The 20439-nt window shown below is 33.8% G+C and overlaps 1 protein-coding gene across 5 annotated transcripts in view; it reads left to right on the forward strand.

Annotated features, from left to right (window-relative positions):
- DNAJB4 (DnaJ heat shock protein family (Hsp40) member B4) overlaps window positions 1-19963 on the forward strand; it is a 48686-nt gene extending 28723 nt beyond the window's left edge. For 2 of the 5 annotated variants that reach the window (XM_030327101.1, XM_030327100.1), the window contains exons 2-4: window positions 9895-10136; window positions 16186-16754; window positions 18488-19963. In XM_030327101.1, coding sequence (XP_030182961.1) covers window positions 9926-10136; window positions 16186-16754; window positions 18488-18721 — 1014 coding nt within the window. In that variant the 5' untranslated portion in view covers window positions 9895-9925 and the 3' untranslated portion in view covers window positions 18722-19963. Of the gene's footprint in view, window positions 1-8634; window positions 10137-16185; window positions 16755-18487 lie in introns of those variants that run through there. The other 3 variants (XM_030327099.1, XM_030327103.1, XM_030327104.1) reach the window with 3 other exon arrangements.
- Window positions 19964-20439: the final 476 nt, after the last annotated feature.

The following is a 20439-nucleotide window of genomic DNA, read 5'->3' on the forward strand; positions in this document are numbered from 1 at the left end:
AGAAATAAATGATAATTTCAACAAGAATTCTCAGGTTTAAAGGCATTTTAGGAAAATATAACATGTAAAGGTTAAATATGTATCCAATTACTACATGGTCAGTAGTTTGATTATATGAAATTATTTAGATAGATATCTAAAAGCAGAGCAAGTAATAGAACAGACACAGTACTCTTTAAGTGTATGTTAATATTAGAACAATGTCTACTCTAATTTTAAGAATAAATATCATAACTATTTGCTAGCTAGAGAAAAGCTCTTTGAAATCTTATCACTAGTTTTAATATCAGATGTGTATGCATATATGGAAAACAGATGAGAAAGCACATGGAAGTGTTTTGATAAACTATATTGTATACATGTTATTATAGGGAAGACATAGAACAGTTACTGTTTTTGACACTAAGAAACTAAAATTCAGAAAGAAAAGTCTGAAAAGGGAACATGGTAAAGGGCATGACCTTAGAGGATGCCTGAGTCCTGTGGAGGTGACTCTAGTTATTTTCATACTTTATAACAAGTAAAACTTCCTGAATAAAGGAAGATCTCCAAGTGGTAGCAAAATGGTTTGTATAGTTTAAACTAATGAAAACAGTTTATATGGATATGTCATCACATACATTTTAGTGCTTCCCAATGTGTATTATCTAATTCTCACAATAACCTTTGTGACTTAGGAATTCAGAGAAATTAAATGATTTGCCTAAATAACTCACTTACTAAGTGACAGAGCTGAGGTTAGAAAGCATTTAAATTCTTAGGTCTTTATTCTTTAGACATTTGTAGCCCCCCTTATGCTAGTCCACTAACAGAAATTGAAGATTCAATTTGGCAACTTCCAAATTAGTATGATTGAGGTATATGAGGCATTGACAGAAACTAAAACTGGAAAGATCTTCTGGCCCTAAAATCAAAGATACATATTTTAAGGGGCACCTGCCTGGTTTAGTCAGTAGAGCGTGCTTGACTCTTGATCTCTGGTTTGTGAGTTCAAGCACCATGCTGGGTGTAGAGATGACTTAAAAAAAAACAAACATTTTTAAGAATATAAACATTGCACTTTTTTCCATTTTTTAAAAAAATATTTAAGTAGATTTTATTTTTTTAGAGCAGTTTGAGGTTCACAGCAAAATTGAGTGGAAGGTACAGAGATTTCCCATAAACCTCCACATATGCACAATTCCCCCTCCCCCATCATCAACATCTCCCACTAGATGGAATATTTATTTACAACTGGTGAACTTCTAGTGATAAATCACTATTACCCAGAGTTCATAATTTACATTAGGGCTCACTTTTGGTGTTGTATATTCTATGATTTTGGACAAATGTAAAATGACATGTGCCCACCATTTCAGTATCATACAGAGTAGTTTCACTGCCCTAAAAATGCTCTGTACTTTACCTATTTATCCTTCCCTTTCCACTAACTCCTGCCAATCACTGATTTTTTTACTGTGTCCATAGTTTTGCCTTTTCCAGAATGTCATATATAGCCTTTTCAGGCTGGTTTCTTTCATTTAGTAATATGCACTTACGGTTCCTCCAGTGTCTTTTCATGGCTTGGTAGCTCATTTCTTTTTAGTGCTTAACAATATTCCATTGTCTGAATGACCAGTTTATCACATTCACCCACTGGAAGACATCTTGGCTGCTTCCAAGTTTGGGCAATTACAAATAAGGCTTCTATAGACATCCATGTGCAGGTTTTTGGGTAGATCTAGGTTTTGGGTTTCTTTGAGTAAATACCAAGGAGCATGATTGCAGGATTGAATAAGTGTATATTTTGTTTTTTAAGAAACCGTCAAATTATCTTCTAGAGTGTACTATTATTTTGCAGTACTACCAACAATGAATGAGAATTCCTATTACTCTATATCTTTGCCAACATTTGGTGTTGCCAGTGTTCTGAATTTTGGCCATTCTTCTAGGTGTGTTGTGATGTCTTTGTTTATTTTCACTTCACTGATGACTTTTGATATGGAGCATCTTTTCATATGCTTATTTGCCATCTGCTAGTCTCCTTTAGTGAGGTTTCTTTTAAGGTTTTTTGGCCCATTTTTCTTTTTTTAAATTTTTTTTATGGAAAATTTTTTTCAATGTTTATTTATTTTTGAGAGACAGAGCATGAGTGGGGAAGGGGCAGAGAGAGAGGGAGACACAGAATCTGAAACAGGCTCCAGGCTCTGAACTGTCAGCACAGAGCCTGACTTGGGGCTCAAAGCCATGAATGTGAGATCATGACCTAAACCGAAGTTGGACGTTTAACCAACTGAGCCACCCAGATGCCCCCTTTCAAAAAAATTTTGTTAATGTTTATTTATTTTGAGAGGGAAGGAGAGAGAGAGAGAGAGAGAGGGAGCACAAGCCGCCGGGGAGGAGCAGAGAGAGAGGGAGAGAGAGAATCCTAAGTGCTAACAGTGCAGAGCTCCATAGGGGGTTCATACTTACTAACTCTGAGATCATGTCTTGAGCCAAGGTCAAGAGCCAGATGCTTACCTGACTGAGCCACCTAGGCACCCCTGGCCCATTAAAAAAAAAAAAAATTATGTATTTTGAGAGAGAAACAGAGAGAGGGAGGGAGGGGCAGAGAGCGCGAGAGAGAATCCCAAGCAGGCTCCACGCTGTCAGTGCAGAGCCCGAGACGGGGCTCTAACTTACACTTAGGTCTGTGATCCATTTTGAGTTAATTCTTGTAAAAGGTTTAAGGTCTGTGTCTAGATTCATTCCTTTGCAAGTGGATGTCCAGTTGTTCCAGCACTATTGGTTGAAAAGACTATTTTTTTTCTCCATTGTATTGCCTTTGCTCTTTTGTCAAAGATCAGTTGACTATATTTATACATCTCTATTTCTGGACTGTCTATTCTGTTCTATTGGTCTATTTGCCTGTTCTTTCACCAATACCAGTCTGGATTACTATGTTTGAAATACAGTCAAGGTATTTGAAATTTGCATTTGAAATACAAGTGTATGTATTTGAAATACGGTGAATGCTACCTATGTGAAGGTTTAATGATTGTAAATTTTAATGGAGTCAAGATGAATAAGTAACAAGTATTAACTGGAGCATTTGGAAAGAGCCATTTATTCTTAGTTGGACAGCTGTTGTGTGTGTGGATGCATACACTTGTAAATAAAGACATTTTATTATCCCTATGGTGTAGTAATTATTTTGTAGGAAAAAGTCCTTCTAGTTGATATGATGAGATCATTGTTATCACAATAGCACTCAATACTTCCATAGTCCTCATTATGTGCCAGTCACATTTAAGTGCATCACACATTTATCTCATTTAATCCTCACAACAGCCCTATGAAGTAGATATTAATGTTAATCCCATTTGACAGATAAGGAAACTGAGGCATAGTAAAGTTAAGTCCAAGGCTCCACAGCTGGAGTCATGTTGTCAGGACTCTAACCCTGGCAGTCTGTCTCTAAAATCTGTGCTTTTAACCACTACACAAACAATATTCCCTGGCGCCACCCTAGCAAATTTTATAACCACTATTCAACTCTCTTTTTTAAAAAAAAAATGCTTATTTATTTCGAGAGAGAGAAGAGAGAGAGTGAACAGGGAAGGGGTAGAGAGAGAATCCCAAGCAGGCGCTGCACTGTCAGCACAGAGTCTGACATGGGGCTCTATCTCACGACCCTGAGATCACGACCTGAGCCAAAATCAGAAACCCATTGAGCCAACCAGGTGCCCCACCACTATTTAACTATCTAAAGTACTGTGAGGACAAGTGCAAAAGAGCCTCAGTCTGTTTATTCTTGGATAAGAAGTATTAGGGAATGGAAGTCACAACTTACTAAAATTAATCACTTGATGAGAAATTTCTGAACTAAATGTACCTACCCATTTATGAATGAAATATTGACAGAAAAAGTTTTCAACAGGAGCATTGGTAAAATATTAGAAGTCGTTTGCCTTCAAGTATTTAAGTGATGATCTGAATTTTAATAATAATTTCTTCTGAGACTCTAGAAGGCATGCTGTCTTTCTTTGTACTAATGTATTATAAACTGGGAAATGATTTGTGAATTGGAGAAAAAAACTTTTTTATTGTATATTAATAAAGCCAAAGTAGAAGGTGAAGATGGCATCAGTTGAATGACTAGTTAGGTACTTTTAGGATTTTTAGTGTGTGATTCAAGTGCTATCTTTAGCTCTGATATCTAAACATATTTAATATTTGAAACTGATTATACAATCAAAAATAATTTCTGTAAAAATAATTTATCTATAGTTACTATGAAAGCATAATATCCCAAATGAATCTTTGTTAAAGTTATTGAAAAAATATGTATAATGTCATTAGAATTTTTACTGAATTCTGGACCATGTCTCCCTAAAATAGAGTGGCACACTTCCTCCAAATAAATTATTGGGCCCAAAACCATTAAACCATGTTTAAAAAAAAAAAAAAAACTTTGATAAATAAAATAGTAAATACACTTAAGTTTTCTGACTTGGTTGAAAAAATTAAAATCTCTTAAAATACATTATAGCTTTACTTCAGTTAGAGATGAACCACCCCTATTCCAGCATGAGAACTTAATCTTGTAAACTATAAACATTAAGGAGAAGAATCTTTGTAATATTAATTAATTAATTAATTAATTTACTTACTTGTTTATTTTTAAAGTAAGCTCTATACCCAATATGGGGCTTGAACTCATGATCCCAAGATCAAGAGTTACAAGTTTTATCAAATGAGCCAGCCAGGTGCCCCTGTAATTTTCTTTTAATAAATGGAAGAGAATTGTGTTTTCATGGAATAATCACATTAATGTTTGATTAGTAAAAATTTTAAAATACATATACTAATTTTATATCTTTATTAAAAATATAGTAGCCTTAAAGAAATTTAAGGGAAAAAAGTGTATGTTTTATTAACTCTGGTTCTTGTTACCCAACTTTCTGCCATACACATATATATATGTATAAAATCAAATAAGCAAGGATCTATGTGATTTTTAAACAGTATTTCAAATAGACATGTAGTTTTTTGGCTGTGTTTTTATTTTTATTTTTATTATTTATTTTTTTTAATGTTTCTTTATTTTTGAGGGAGACAGAGACAGAATGCGAGTGGGTTAGGGACAGAGAGAGAGGGAGACAGAATCCGAAGCAGGCTCTAGTCTCTGAGCTGTCAGCACAGAGCCCGATGCGGGGCTCAAACTCACAAGCTGTGAGATCATGACCTGAGCCGAAGTCGGATGCTCAACCGACTGAGCCACCCAGGTGCCCCTGTTTTTATTTTTACTTTAAAAAATAGTGGGGCGCCTGGGTGGCTCAGTCGGTTGGGTGACCGACTTCGGCTGAGGTCGTGATCTCGCGGTCCGTGAGTTTGAGCCCCGCGTCAGGCTCTGTGCTGACAGCTCAGAGCCTGGAGCCTGTTTCAGATTCTGTGTCTCCCTCTCTCTCTCTGACCTTCCCCCATTCATGCTCTGTCTCTCTCTGTCTCTAAAATGAATAAACGTTAATAAATAAATAAATAAATAAATAAATAAACAAACAAATAAATAAATAAATAAAAAATAGTAAAAGAACCTTGTTCACATCTCAGCTCCATTATCCCTAAAGGCTGCCCCTACTTTTTCCCTTACATACTCTATTTTTGTCATGATCATTATTTACAGGGATGACAATTGGTCACCCACCCTGATTAAAAAAATCATACAAACAAAACACCCTAATCTCATAGATGAAATAAAACTTAGATGAAAAAATTTTAATGTAAAGTGATTGTGTAATGGATTTTTAACTCCTAAGTGGTAGAGGAGATAGCTCAGTCTGAAAAAAGTAAATGTAACGAGTAAAATTTCTCTAAAATACTATGCAGTTTAATGACTATATTAATCTATTAACCTATTACATCTAGTGCAGTGAGTTTATTGGTATGTCATAGTTTTTTTTCTGTGAATTATTTTTAAGGACAAATTTCCAGGTTATGGTATTTATAGGGATTAAAAAATTTTTTTTTATTTTTTTAATGTTTGTTTATTTTTGAGAGGGAGGGAGAGAGAGAGAGAGAGAAAGAAAGAGAGAGAGCATGAAGGGGGGAGGGATGGCAGAGACAGAGGAGACACAGAAGCCGAAGCAGGCTCCAGGGTCTGAGCTGTCAGCACAGAGCCCGACGTGGGGCTCAAACTCTTGAACCATGAGATCATGACCTGAACCAAAGTCAGAAGCTTAACCGACTGAGCCACCCAGGTGCCCTTTAAATTGTTAATACTTGTTCCCAAATGATTTTTAAAATTATATTTATTATTTATTTTTTTAATGGATAAATGGGTGTTTATTGTTACCAATTTTGAACTGTCCATTTACATCATACATACTTTTTTGTATTTCTCGCTGTTTTAGTTTCCTAGGGCTGCTAAAACAAATTGTCACAAGATAAACATCTTAAAACAACAAAAATTTATTCTTACATTTTTGGCAGCTAAACCAAGATGTGGGTAGGGCCACGCTCCTTCCAAGGGTTCTGAGAGAGAATCCTAGGAGAGTAGTATAGAGTTATACATTTCAGGAATAACTTTCCTGTTATGAGTGTTTCTCATTCTTTAAAAAAAAATATAGTGGATTTTAGCTCTTAAAAAAAAAGGGATGTTTTTCCTCAGTAGCCTGAGTGTACTGTTTTTTTTTCCCCCCTCTGGGCCTACCTAATTTCCTAGGCTCCATGGTGCTTTTTTCTGCTCACTTGACATTGAAGCAATGGAGAAATAGGCTCACCTGGCTATGGGTATGAGTTGGCCTTGACCCCTCAACTGCCCACTGATGCTGCCATATTTATCTTCTTTATTGCAGTATAGTTGAACACACAATATTACATTAGTTTCAAGTGTATAACACAGTGATTCAGCAACTCTATTGGTTATGCTGTGCTCACCACAAGTGTAGCTACCATCTGTCACCATACAATGCTATTACAATACCATTGACTATATTCCCTATGCTATACCTTTCATCCCTGTGACTTATTCATACCCGTATATAATATCTTTATCCATTCATCCATGAATGGACACTTAGGTTGCTTTCATGTCTCGGCTATTGTAAATAATGCTGTTGTGAATGTGTGGGTGCATATATCTTTTTTAATTAGTGTTTCTGTTTCCTTGGGGTAAAATACCCAGTAGTGGAATTACTGGATCCTGTGGTATTTCTATTTTTAAATTTTTGAGGAAGCTCCACAGTCTTTTCTACAATGGTTGCTCCAATGTACGTTTCCACTAACAGTGCATGAGGGTTCTCTTTTCTTCACATCCTCACCAACATTTGTTATTTTTTGTCTTTTTGATACTATCCATTCTGACTGGTGTGAGGTAATATCTCACTGTGATTTTGATTTGCATTTCCCTGATGATTAGTGATGCCAAACATCTTTTCATGTGTCTGTTGGCATTGTTCCCAAATGTTTGAAAGAATTATTTACAGTACTCATTTTACCAAAACCTAGCTAGATTGTTTTATTATTTAAAATCTTCAAATTATAACTGCTTATTTAATAACTTGAAATTTCACAGTTGAGATGAATTCTTGCTTTTCAGGTTTACCACTATGCTTCTTTTTTGTGTGTATGATATTTGAAGAAATATAAAAATCCTTTATCATCCTTCTCTACATGTAGAAAGTCAGATTTGTTTCCATTTGTTAATAGGTAATGCATTTCTCCGAAATGTGAAAAATCTAGTCTCGGGTTCTAAAGTCATTTAATATGCCAAGTCCTGGTAATATTTCTAGCTATCTGAAAATGATTAAATCAGATAAGAATCTATTTTTTCTTTCCTCCCAGCATTACCTACCAGAACAATTCAGGCTTTTCACAGATAGTAATGTCAGTGTTCCTTTGGTAATGAGTATTTTAAAGGAATTCTTTTGGAAATTAATTCTAGAAAAGGTGATTTTTATTATATTTTTACTCCTACTGTAGATGCTGTACTTCTACAGGACTTCAGCTTGCAATTTTTTTTAAGTAGGAGTTTTAAGTTGACTTTGGATATTAGCATTTTCCCCTAAGGTTTTTGGATTTGAATGTTAACCTTTTGACATTGAGTATTCCTTGATGGAACTAAAAAATTTGCTTGAATGGCTGACAAATCTTTGTAATCTGTAAATAAGCTAGAAAGATGCTATTCGTTTCTAACACCAAAGTATTTTTAAAGGAGAGAGTTTTGGAAAACAGGAAATCCTAGCTGTCAAAGTAAAAAGATGAATATTCTGAAAGAATTGCTGAATCATTAATGTAAAACTGCTTGGCATATAGAGTAGGTGTTCCCATATCTTTAAAGGTTAACATGTGATTGTTACCTTTTCACTATACTTTAAACATATATGTACATTTACTTTTCCTTTAAATGTTCTTTGTTTTCTTCCAAGTTTACAGATTTAAGGTATCTATAGGGCTGTGTGCAGTTCTTTTGACATTTTCTTATTAATCCATCTTTCCATTATATTAGAAATGGGAACATCTTTGAAAAGATGACAAAACAATAGGAGATAAAAGATGAGTAATATAGATTGAAAATATTTCTCATAAATATACGAAATACATACAAAAAAGCAGATATCAAAAGGGTATGTAAATGATATGACATAAACTTTGTTAACAAAAAAACAAATACAAAACTATAAATATCATAAATATAAATATAATATAAATATTTATAGGAAAAAATGACTACAAGGAAATACACTTAGCAGGAATTACCTAAAGTGGTATGATAGGGAGGTTTTTATTTTATTCTTTTTTCTTTCTGTGTTTTCCAAAACCTTCAGCAATGAGTATTGATAATTATAATTAGGGAAATGTGTTTTTAAAAGCAAAAATATTTCTCATATCGCTGCCCTGTAAATAGCATATCCAGATTTCAAGATGATCCAGTTAAGGTCTTATAAGAAACATGAGTATTTACTGTCTGTAACCTGATACTTTTCTTCTATCTTTCCTGCAGCACAAAAATTCTTTAAATAGTGACCCTAAGAGTTGGGCGGAGACAGAGGTGGGGGGAGTGGGATCTCATTCTGTTTTTGCTAAAGTAGCTAAAATCAGATAAGAAGCTTTCACAAATACTTAGTTTGCCAGAACTATTAACTCTTGTATATTACAGAAAACTAGTTAAAACCACTAAGATAATTTTAAGTCCTTGACTGCTTTTGATGTTTATGATATCCTTTTACAATGTGAAATTGGTATGTTGACCTCCTGGCATTTCTGATTGATAGACCCCAGGAATTCTGAAAATGACACAAATTATCTGAAAATTTTAATTTAAACAAACCATATTTTAGCATTGTGTATCTTATATTTGGATAACTTGAAATTGAAATTAAAATACCTAAAATCAGTTCAAGGGTACCTTTAAATTTGTATAATGCCTTTTAATTTATTTTAACATAGGATGCCTATTGGCTATAATTATTTTGGTTTTTTTCTCCTACAATAGAGTAAATAAATACGTAGTTATGATATTCTGTGCTGAAATATTGGGTTCTTAATCCACTTAGCTTCTTAAAAAGGAAATAAAAATGGTAGAGCCAGAAGGAAAATGAATAGTTAATCGTGGAGGAGGAGAAAACCTAGCTCTGTACTTTGACTAGAGGCAGCTGGGGAAGTGACGTCCTGTAGCATTTGCTGTTCTAGAAAGTACAGAGACACGTAGTGAAAATGGGAGGATCTAGAAGGAGGCTGTCTCCTGTGTAGTGTATATTTATCTGTAAGTAAGCCTTTGGGGAAGGAATTAAATAGAGACGCTGCTTGCTTGCTGCCTTAAGACAGCGAAGCTGAATTGCTGATTTGCTTTAACTTTTAAAATACCCAGCTTGGTTTATTTTTCTTGGAATCATTGTATTGCTAAGACTGGGGACGCTGTTTTCTTTCACAAAGGGAAATCTAAGTTCATTTCAAGGCATTCGAAATGGGGAAAGACTATTATTACATTTTGGGAATTGAAAAAGGAGCTTCAGATGAAGATATTAAAAAAGCTTACCGAAAACAAGCACTCAAATTTCATCCGGACAAGAACAAATCTCCTCAAGCAGAGGAAAAATTTAAAGAGGTCGCAGAAGCTTATGAAGTATTGAGTGATCCTAAAAAGAGAGAAATATATGATCAGTTTGGGGAGGAAGGTAAGTATTCTGTGTATATCTTTAAGTCTCTCCAGCTCTGTCTCTCTTTCTCCCCCGCTTTCAGCTTTCTGGTCATAATTAAATTATCAGGCATCAAAGTAGAAAGACAAATAGATAAAAGCAAGATTTCATCTTTGATCATATGAGTAAATATTATTACATAGCTGTGAATGAAATGTATTTGCTTGCCCTTTTTTTGGCATTTTGTAATATATATATTCTACCAGTAGATTTATGTTAACATTGTATATTTGAAAAGAAACCTTAAATTCCCTTGCCCATTAATGAATTGTGTCAAAGTCTTATGCAACCTGTTTTGTTTTCTAATGAATTTTCTGCCAGAACCAATAAAGATCCTTCAGTCATTTAAAATTTTAACATTGGCAGTTCACATTCTGGGTAGTTTATATTTTATTTGCAAAAACGAGAGAAGTTTTTTGCCTTTCTGATAGCAATTTAGTTTAGATGGAACAAGACAGAATCGTCTCCCTGAGAAGCAGAAGGCCCAGGCATTCAGCTGTAGTTGTTTTTGGCATTCCGCCTGGAGAGGAAAGAATTTTCCTGATGTCATAAAATACCAGAACAAGTTTTTAGCTTAATTGTAAACAGTAAGTGTGTGCCAAGAAACTGAGATCTCAGAAATACAATTTTTGACCTAAAATGGCCACCTAGTTAGAACAATTATTGATTTACTTTTAGGTAACATTATTTCTTTTGAAATTTTACTATCTAGGTATTGAGGAAAGTGTGACAACTTCCCTTTCCTCTCCCTGCCATACTTTTGTTTCTTGCACTGTGAGATCAGAAACTAGTTGAATACAGTAAACAGGGGTTATTTAAGATTATCCTTTTATCATTCTGGATTTTAAATTAAATTTATCCATCATCTCCATATAAATGTAGCTATGAAGACTATTTTAAATTGCTAATTAACAGCAACAACAAAAACACTTTAATTCCTATAGGTTCTGGGATTTTTAACATTTCAAATCAGGACCAAGTTATTTCATTATTTTTTTTCCTCTCAAAATGTTCTCTTTTAAATCATTGTAGTTATGAAAACTTTTTTGTTATTTCTTTGTCTCCTTTATTGCATTTAACGTAAAATTTTCCTAATTAGAACTATACCCTAAAATACAGTGAAGCACTAACTCATTAAAAAAAAAAAAAAATTTATATAAGCAGCGTGATTGTGTAGAAACTTTTTCCTTTTTGTTTTGTTTTGTTTTTCTTTTTGATCTGAGTTGCCTTAAATTGCAGTTTCTATTGTTGGTGATGAGGACCTGCAGTGTCAGGCTCTTACAAGATTAATATTGAATAAGGCAAATAATGGCCAGTTCATTTCTGCTTATTCCTTATGGCCATACTAATCAAAATACGATTTGGTTCATCTCAAAAGCTAAGCAGGATTGTGAGATACTTATAATATACTCTTTCTGAAGAAATTATTTGTGATTTTGTAAAGGAATTCACAAACGTGAAGCAACACTATACATTCCCAAGAAAAAGCAGATATCCACTGCTTAACCCACATCTCCCTTATGGCTCAAGTTTGTTTATGACGAAGCCATAGAATTCAGTGTATACTAAGGATATTTATCTCCAGAATTTTCAAGTCATCCAATGAGACATTTTTCTTGGCTTAATATTACCTCTTAATAGTGTTTCTCTTCAGTAGTTTTTCTCTAGTTTGATTTTTACTGCTCATCATCACAGTGAGTGAATTTTTAAAGAACAAAAGCAGTATCATCTCTGTACCCTGAATCTTTTTTTGTTCTTGATTCAGATAATTGCCATAAACAATAAAGGTAATAGAGAGGGGAGAATAAATTTTTTAAAGCATTGAAATATATTCAGAAATACCATTCTCTAGTTAGGAGTTATTTGAAAATACAGTTAAATGAAAGTTATTTGATTATTTTTTCAAAAGTATTCTTCCTTTACAGAAAAGCATTATATTTATTTGCTCTTTATTCAGAATAGCTCATTTATTCTTTGAAAAAATCGCTTGTAGGTATACTGTTTAAATGTGGGAAAACATTTTTTCTCTTTGCCTTTCATTGGTCAGTTTGTATCTGCAGGCCTGGTTCCATAGCTCTATGTGTTTCTCCAGTAGTAACAAAACACTGAATGTTAGGACTCTGGAACTGTTAGTAATTTATATGATATACTTGTTTCCCCCAGTTATTACACTCGCTGTCAAGGCCTAGGACAGTGGGAACAGGAACCATGAACTGAGAAGTATATGAGTTGAACATGCTAAATTTATATATTTAGAGACTAAGAGAACCAGTGATCCAGTTTATTCATGTTTTGAAAATCTCTAATATCCACAGTTTTAAATGCTGTGTTTTAAAATTTTTGGGCAAAACTAAAGATGTTTTAAATTTACCATATGACCCAGCAGTTCTGCTCGTAGGAATCTGTAAAAGAGAAATGAAAACATAGGTCCACAAAAACGATATGTACATGAATGTTCATAGCAGCATTAGTTGTAATGGCCCCAAACTGGGAACAATTTAAAAGTACTATCATTAACTGGATGGATAAACAAAATGTGATATATATGTATGTGTGTACATACACACAGACACACTGGTATACTACTTAGCATTAAAAAGATTGATTTAATGAAACATGCTATAACATGGATGAACCTCAAAAACTATGCTAGATAAAAGAAGTCAGATGTCAGAGGCTACATATGCTATGATTCCATTTATTGAAATGCATGGAAGAGGCGCATTTATAGAGAAAGCAAGTGTATCAATGGGTTGCCTAGTGCTAGAAGTGGGAGCAGGGATCAGCTACAAATAGAAAGTAGAGAACTGGTTAGGTTGATGGAAATGATCTATACCTGGATTGTGATGATGGCTGCACAACTCTACAACTTTACTAAAATCACTGATTTATATATTTGCAATGGGTTAATTTTATAGTATGTAATAAATAAAGCTATTTTTAAAAATAGAGAAATGTTCTCCATAGTTGAATCATTTTAAAAACAAAAAACACCCACAACTACAGAAATTTAAAATTGGATTTTGAACCTGTATCTCCTAGAAGGTTTTAGGTTTGTGGTTCAATGGATTTCAACAGAAGTTTGTATAAAAGTGCTTTAAAAAAAAAAAAGACTTTCAGTAATGCCTCCTTACAGCATCCTAGATCTGTAACCCTAGATCCTAGATTTCTTTTCCTTTATGCCTTTTTTTGGTATGTAGTTTATTGAGTAACTTTCTTTAACTACTCAAAGGTAGTATTTATAATGATCAAACTTGTGTTTAGTATATTAATCTTTATACTCACTTGTTCCTTCTTTATGTAATCAACTGAATCTCTTTATTTGCTATGTATTTTTAAAAATAAGTTGAATTTTTGAGTCAAGACTACTTAAAGGATCTCATTATTCTAGTAACTTTGTAAGTCTTGCTATAAATCTAGATTTTTACATATCAAATCTCCTTAAAGTAAGAGTTGTTAAAGTCCTGTAATTTTTTTCTTTGAAATCCTAATTCTTCTCCAGTGCTGCTTCTTTTGACAAACTTTCAACTAACTAGTGGAAATTATTGTTATGGAGAGTATACCAAACACATACTTGTTTTTGGATTGCAAATTGGTTGGTTTGTTTTTAAATAATAGCAGTCTTGCTACACAGCATGGGCAAATGTTGATTCCAGAGTATATTCCTTATCATGAAAAGTGATGATGGTGTCTAGAAAATATTTTGGAGAACAGAGGGAATCCAGTTGAATATTAAAATTTTCCATGAGCACTCAAAATGTATGTAATAAAGAGTTGACTGTATAGTTGTTAACATGCCTGTTATCATTCAGGTGCTAGGCAATCAAGTGATACTTACATAATAATTCATGTTATATTGTTATGAATATTGGTATGATTTTCTCAGTCATTGTAGTAGCCTTGTACTTAATCTGAGCGATGTATGTACTTGACTGTTTAGTGTCAAGGAAAACCTCAAAGCTCCATTGTCAACTTTGATAAATGTCACTTCAGACTGTGTGAATCTTCTCAGAGCCTCTGTAATCCTGACTGAGTTACCATTTTTGGCAGAGAAGAGAAGAGGTTTTAAGGAAAAGCCAAACCCATGGTGTAATAACTTAAAATGTTGTTCTTTCTTTTCATGAATTTATTATGAGTCCAAAATATTTAGATTTTGTCTTGTAGAGAGTTAGATTGGGCAAGCTAATGTACTCAACTCGTTCTTAAACTATTATACTCTATTATATTTGTGGGAAAAGATGAAATGATTGAAGTAATTTAAGCATTGGTTCAGTCACATTGGTCATGACCTTGAGCTATATACATAACTTGTCATTTATAAAACTCTGTCACTATCTTTTTTTTTAACATTTGGAGTTAAAACTGTACCACTAAAAATTATAAAAAGAAGTTTTGTGTGAGCTGCATGTTAAAACTCCTTGTCCTGCTTATACTTGTCATTCTCTTTCTGAAAGGAACATCCTAACTGCTATTTGGATGTATCATTCAATACATATTTTAACAGTTTTTCAGATTATTAAATTTTTCTTAGTCTCTCCAGATTTTTATTCATGGATGAAGGTAAAAATTTAAACATCAGTTGAGACTGTTGGATGAAAAAGAATATATATATATGTTTGTTTTGAAATTTTAATTTTTATTCCAGTTAACATACACTGTTATATTAGATTTGGGTGTACAATACAGTGATTCAATACTTCCATACTATATGTATACTTTTTAATGGAAGAAGCCAAATAGAATAAAACATGCAAAACTAAATCTCTTTGAAAGCATGCTTAGTGATTCCAGTATAATTTTTTATTATTAAATCTCTCATGTATGTGTATGTGTGATTATACTTCATATAGCTTTTGCCTCTTCTCTATCCTGACATTCAAGATCCCTTTCAAAGTTTAAACACACTTTAAGAATTAGTTTATTCTCTAGTCAATAAACATGAGCGCCATCATTTTCAGCCCTGTATATGTGAGCAATGCAAAAATGAATAGAATGTATTTCCTGCCCTCAAATTACTCACTGTTTGAAGATATTGGAATCTCTTAATCTCTTGAATTTATCACAGTTTAAAATTTTTAGATTCTATTCCTCCTTGTTTCCTTGGTCAGGAATGCCAGTAAGGCTCATTCAGAAACTTTGCTACTATTATATGATATAAATCCTTGTCAGTATTGATCCTTTAAAAGACCACTATACTAATGTTTGATGGGTCTTTAACAGAAACTGTCTTTAGTATATAGCAGAAAATGCAGCCTCAAAAGTATAATTGTTTGTGAACTACATATTACTTAGTTGAGTCTTAAAGAACAGGGTCAAAAGGTCACTATCTCAGAGTCTGAAGCAAGTTGTGCACAACAGACAGAAATAACCAATCCAAGACTCTTGATGTTAGTCTTCTTTCTACATAGTGTTGAAATTAATGCTATCACACAATATGCCTAAACAATTTTGTTAGCTAGAATAGGGTAACAGTTTAAAGAAACATTTTTCATAATGTGTCCTAATAAAATTTTTTCCCCTTTCTGCCACAGAAAGAGTTCTATTTTAATTCTTAAAGTAAAAGATGATCTAAAATGAAGCTAGTTAGTATGAATATGGTCTTTTATATTATTGATTATGCTCTATAATGATACTTAAAGATTTAAGTTATGCATTTTGCATCTATTACCAAAGACCTTTCAATTGTCGTCTTTTGAAAACTTGCATACGTCAGGTTATCAAACCAGTGGTTTATGAAACAAGAGGTTCCTGACTTTATTTTCTTATTTATGTATAGAACAAAGATTCAGGAATAAATTATCACTAAAGATGGGGATGTGGAGGAAGAATTTGAAAGCTAAACATTTAACTTAGGATGGAATGATCAAAAGTTAGGTAACTGTTCTGTATTTAGTTACAATGGCATTTCTGGCCAATCTTAATAAATTATAACCTAAGGTTGCCAAAATCTTATTAGGGATACAACTTTGAAAGTTTAACTTTCGAGAGTTGCAAGCTTTTTTCTAATCATGTTTATTTGTTCATTTAGGGTTGAAAGGAGGAGCAGGAGGTACTGATGGACAAGGAGGTACCTTCCGGTACACCTTTCACGGTGACCCTCATGCCACATTTGCAGCATTCTTTGGAGGTTCCAATCCCTTTGAAATTTTCTTTGGAAGACGGATGCCTGGTGGTAGAGATTCTGATGAAATGGAAGTAGATGGAGATCCTTTTACTGCCTTTGGATTCAGCATGAATGGATATCCGAGAGACAGGAATTCTGTGGGACCATCCCGCATTAAACAAGATCCTCCAGTTATTCATGAACTTAGAGTATCACTTGAAGAAATATATAGTGGTTGTACCAAACGGATGAAGATTTCTCGAAAAAGGTTAAATCCTGATGGAAGGAGTTATAGATCTGAGGACAAAATTCTCACCATCGAGATTAAGAAAGGGTGGAAAGAAGGCACCAAAATTACTTTTCCAAGGGAAGGAGATGAAACGCCAACTAGTATCCCAGCAGACATTGTTTTTATCATTAAAGATAAAGATCACCCAAAATTCAAAAGGGATGGATCAAATATAATTTACACTGCTAAAATTACTTTACGAGAGGTAAGTTAGTAGCACCAGGGATTCTGAAACCAGACAGAATTATGCATCTGATCTTAGGGAATTTATCTAAACAATAGCTAATATTTATTAAATGTTTAGTATGTTATTTAAATTCTCATAAGAACCCCCAGAGGTAGTACTATAATACCTCTTTTTTTTTTTTTAATGTTTGTTTATTTGAGGGGGAGAGAGAGAGAGAGAGCGCGCGCGCGCGCGTGTGCGTGCGCGTGCGTGTGAGTGGAGGAGGGGCAGAGAGAGAGGGGAACAGAAGATCTGAAGTGGGCTCTGTGCTGACAGCAGAGAGCCCAATGCAGGGCTGAAACCCACAAACCATGAGATCATGCCCTGAGCCAAAGTCAGATGCTCAACCGACAGCCACCCAGGCACGCCTATAATGCCTCTCTCATGGGTAGGATTATATTTTCTAAGTTTAGTTACCTGTACTAGCAATTTAAATGCCAACTTTAAGTGCTAACTGGGTTACGTACTATGAAACCTAATATTGGGTTAACTCTACTCAGTTTTTATAGATATGGTTTATGAGATATACATTGGAATTTTATCACCTTAGTCCATGTATAAGGTTTTCCCCAAAATTGTTAATTTGGAGTAATACTTATATAACAAAAAGATACTAATTTAAAATAATTGTTAAAGGTACTGCTTTATAAGTTCTTATTTGTTCTGTTTTTAGATACTGTTTTTCAAATTGCATTATAATCCTGCATATATGGCCATGTCACTTCCCTGCTTAAAATTCTTAAATAATTCCACATAGCATCTACCATAAAGTCCAAACTATTTAGCTTAAAATGAAAGGTCATTTTAGGGGTGCCTGGGTGTCTCAGTCAGTTAAGCGTCTGACATCATTTCAGCTTAGGTCATGATCTAATGGTTTGTGAGTTTAAGCTAACAGCGTGGAGCCTGCTTGGGATTTTGTCTCCCTCTGTTTCTACCCATAAATGTATATACATTTCCCTAAATTTGCTCTATTATTATCTTATATACATCTATGTCATTGTCTGAGCTCTAGTCTATGGAACACTGTTGTTCCTCGCTCTGCTTCAATACTTGCTAACGGTCCAAAGCTTAGCTCATTCTGTACTGTCAGAAGATAAGGGGGTATGATGGGTGCCCTTTGTCTCACAAAAGACTTCTGCACCTCTGTGCCAATGTTATATATACTGTATTGTTATTACTGGTTTGCTTCTGAGTTCCTTGTGCATTCCCTGAGGTGGGGTCCCTGTTCATGGTCCCTTAGCTCAGCATCTAGCAGGAATGTGTGGCATATAGTACGCACTCAGTAAACATTTGTTGACTAAACCAATAAATGTATTTCTTATCCTAATATTTTTCCTTCCAGAGAAGTAGGTACTTACTCTTATTCTATTTTTTTCCTAAATTTCTCCCTCTTTTCTTGTCCATTTCCATCCCTGCATTTTGAATGTTGTAATGGCAGCCTCAAACATTCCATTTCATTTCAGGGCATAGTGGAAGACATCCTTTACTTCTCTTTCCTTTTCCTTCCTTCCCCTTCTCCTTTCCTTCTTTTATAATATGTCTGATCATGCATGTCCTAAAGAGATTTGTTAACAGGGAAAAAGTCTTACAATTATTGATATTCTTTTAGAGGTTAATGTTTTACCTTAGTGGTTTCATTCTTCATACTTGGTTATATTTTTGTTGAGTTTTTTAAGTTTTGGAGTTTGTTCATTTTATTTGGTCTATTTTAGGCATTGTGTGGCTGCTCAATTAACGTGCCAACAATGGATGGAAGAACCATACCTATGTCAATAAATGATATTGTGAAACCTGGAATGAGGAGAAGAATAATTGGATATGGGCTGCCATTTCCAAAAAATCCTGACCAGCGTGGTGACCTTCTAATAGAATTTGAGGTGTCCTTCCCAGATACTATATCCTCATCATCCAAAGAAATACTTAGGAAACATCTTCCTGCCTCATAGAATGAAAAACTTTGTTACGCATATTTTGATAAGGCACTGAAAATATAAAAGGACTGGCAGTTTACTGATGTAGATGTGAATTCTGTATAAAGATGTGTAAATTATTTTGAGGATTCATTAAATTGCATGAATAGAGACGGGTCAAATAAATAGGCAAAAGGGATTTTTACAGTTAGAGATGAAGAGAAAACCTATTCACTGTATTTTATTTCATTTCTCCCAAATCAGAAATTTTTAGTATTTTGCTTCATGTAAAATTTGTTTGTGGAGTTAGTGGATATATTTCTAATAAAGTACTAGCCTATCCTAAAGTACTTTATTTCTTTTATCTTTACATTATCAGTATGATAGGTTCTCATTTATAATGGAAATTTAAATTCTTAACTAAACTACACATGTGATATGTATTTCTAGAAAATTAAAGCCCAAGTCATTTGGAAATGTGGTTGACTAGATTTAAATCTCCATCTGAAATGCTGCTATAGGGCTGGTACCCGTAAAAGAATATACTAATGCATATGTTTCACCATTTTGATTTTTAAAGTATGCTGTAGCATTTCTTAATAACATAGTTGTAATGTTCTTAAGGCAGACATTTTCATCATAAAAAGGAAATTAATGGCAATTTATCTCCTGTGGAAATCCCAATTGCCTGAATTACTGATATTTTAGAAATAGGCTGTTTTTAAAATGCCATATGTAATTTTATGCAAGTTGACTATATATCTTGGACTTAATAAATTATAGGCACATTTTATTGTCCACTAGTTTAAAATAATTTGTTTAATAATAAATGTGTTTTTAGAGGAAATATTGTTACTTGGAATTAATTTTCCAATTATACAGTCTTCTATAACTTACTGATAATATGCTATATGTACCTTATGCAATTTCCCTAAAAAGAATAAAGTACCACTATGGTGTTAAACCAAAATATGGGGAAAATAAACACTAACTGCTGCTTATGAATGATGTTGCTACTACTTGTTATGCATATAAATATTTTACTTTTTCATATACATAGATTGCATTTCTTAGGTGTTTTAATTTTTTAAATATATTTATGTTTAAAAAATTGTTTTCTTTTTCTTTTAACTAGAGTAAGAGTGATGTCTTGAAACAAAGTTTTTGGTTCAAAAGTAGTTTTCAGGATGATTGATATATGTACAAGCTATACTGGATCCTATCACTCTTTAGCAGACTAAGAGTCTTTTAGAAAGCCAATAAATAGGTTGTAATTAACACATGCTTTTTACAGCCTTACTGCAATATAATTGACATGCCATAAGCTTACCTTTTTATTTTATTTTATTTTATTTTTATTTTATTTTTTTTAATGTTTATTTATCTTTGAGACAGAGACAGACAGACCATGAACGGGGGAGGGTCAGAGAGAGAGGGAGACACAGAATTGGAAGCAGGCCCCAGGCTCTGAGCTGTCAGCACAGAGCCCGGCGCGGGGCTCGAAACCACGAACCATGAGATCATGACCTGAGCCGAAGTCGGAGGCTCAACCGACTGAGCCACCCAGGCACCCCAAGCTTACCTTTTTAAAAGTATATAGTTAAGTGGTTACATAACCACTGAGTCCAGAACTTTTCATCACCTGAAAAAGAAATTCCATATCCATTAGCACTCACTTCCTATTCTTTAGTGTCTGGCAAACACAAATCTACTTTCTGTCTCTATGGATTAGAGATGTGTATTCTGGACATCTA

The sequence above is a fragment of the Lynx canadensis genome, chromosome C1 (genome assembly GCF_007474595.2).
Source record: "Lynx canadensis isolate LIC74 chromosome C1, mLynCan4.pri.v2, whole genome shotgun sequence".
NCBI lineage: Eukaryota > Metazoa > Chordata > Mammalia > Carnivora > Felidae > Lynx > Lynx canadensis.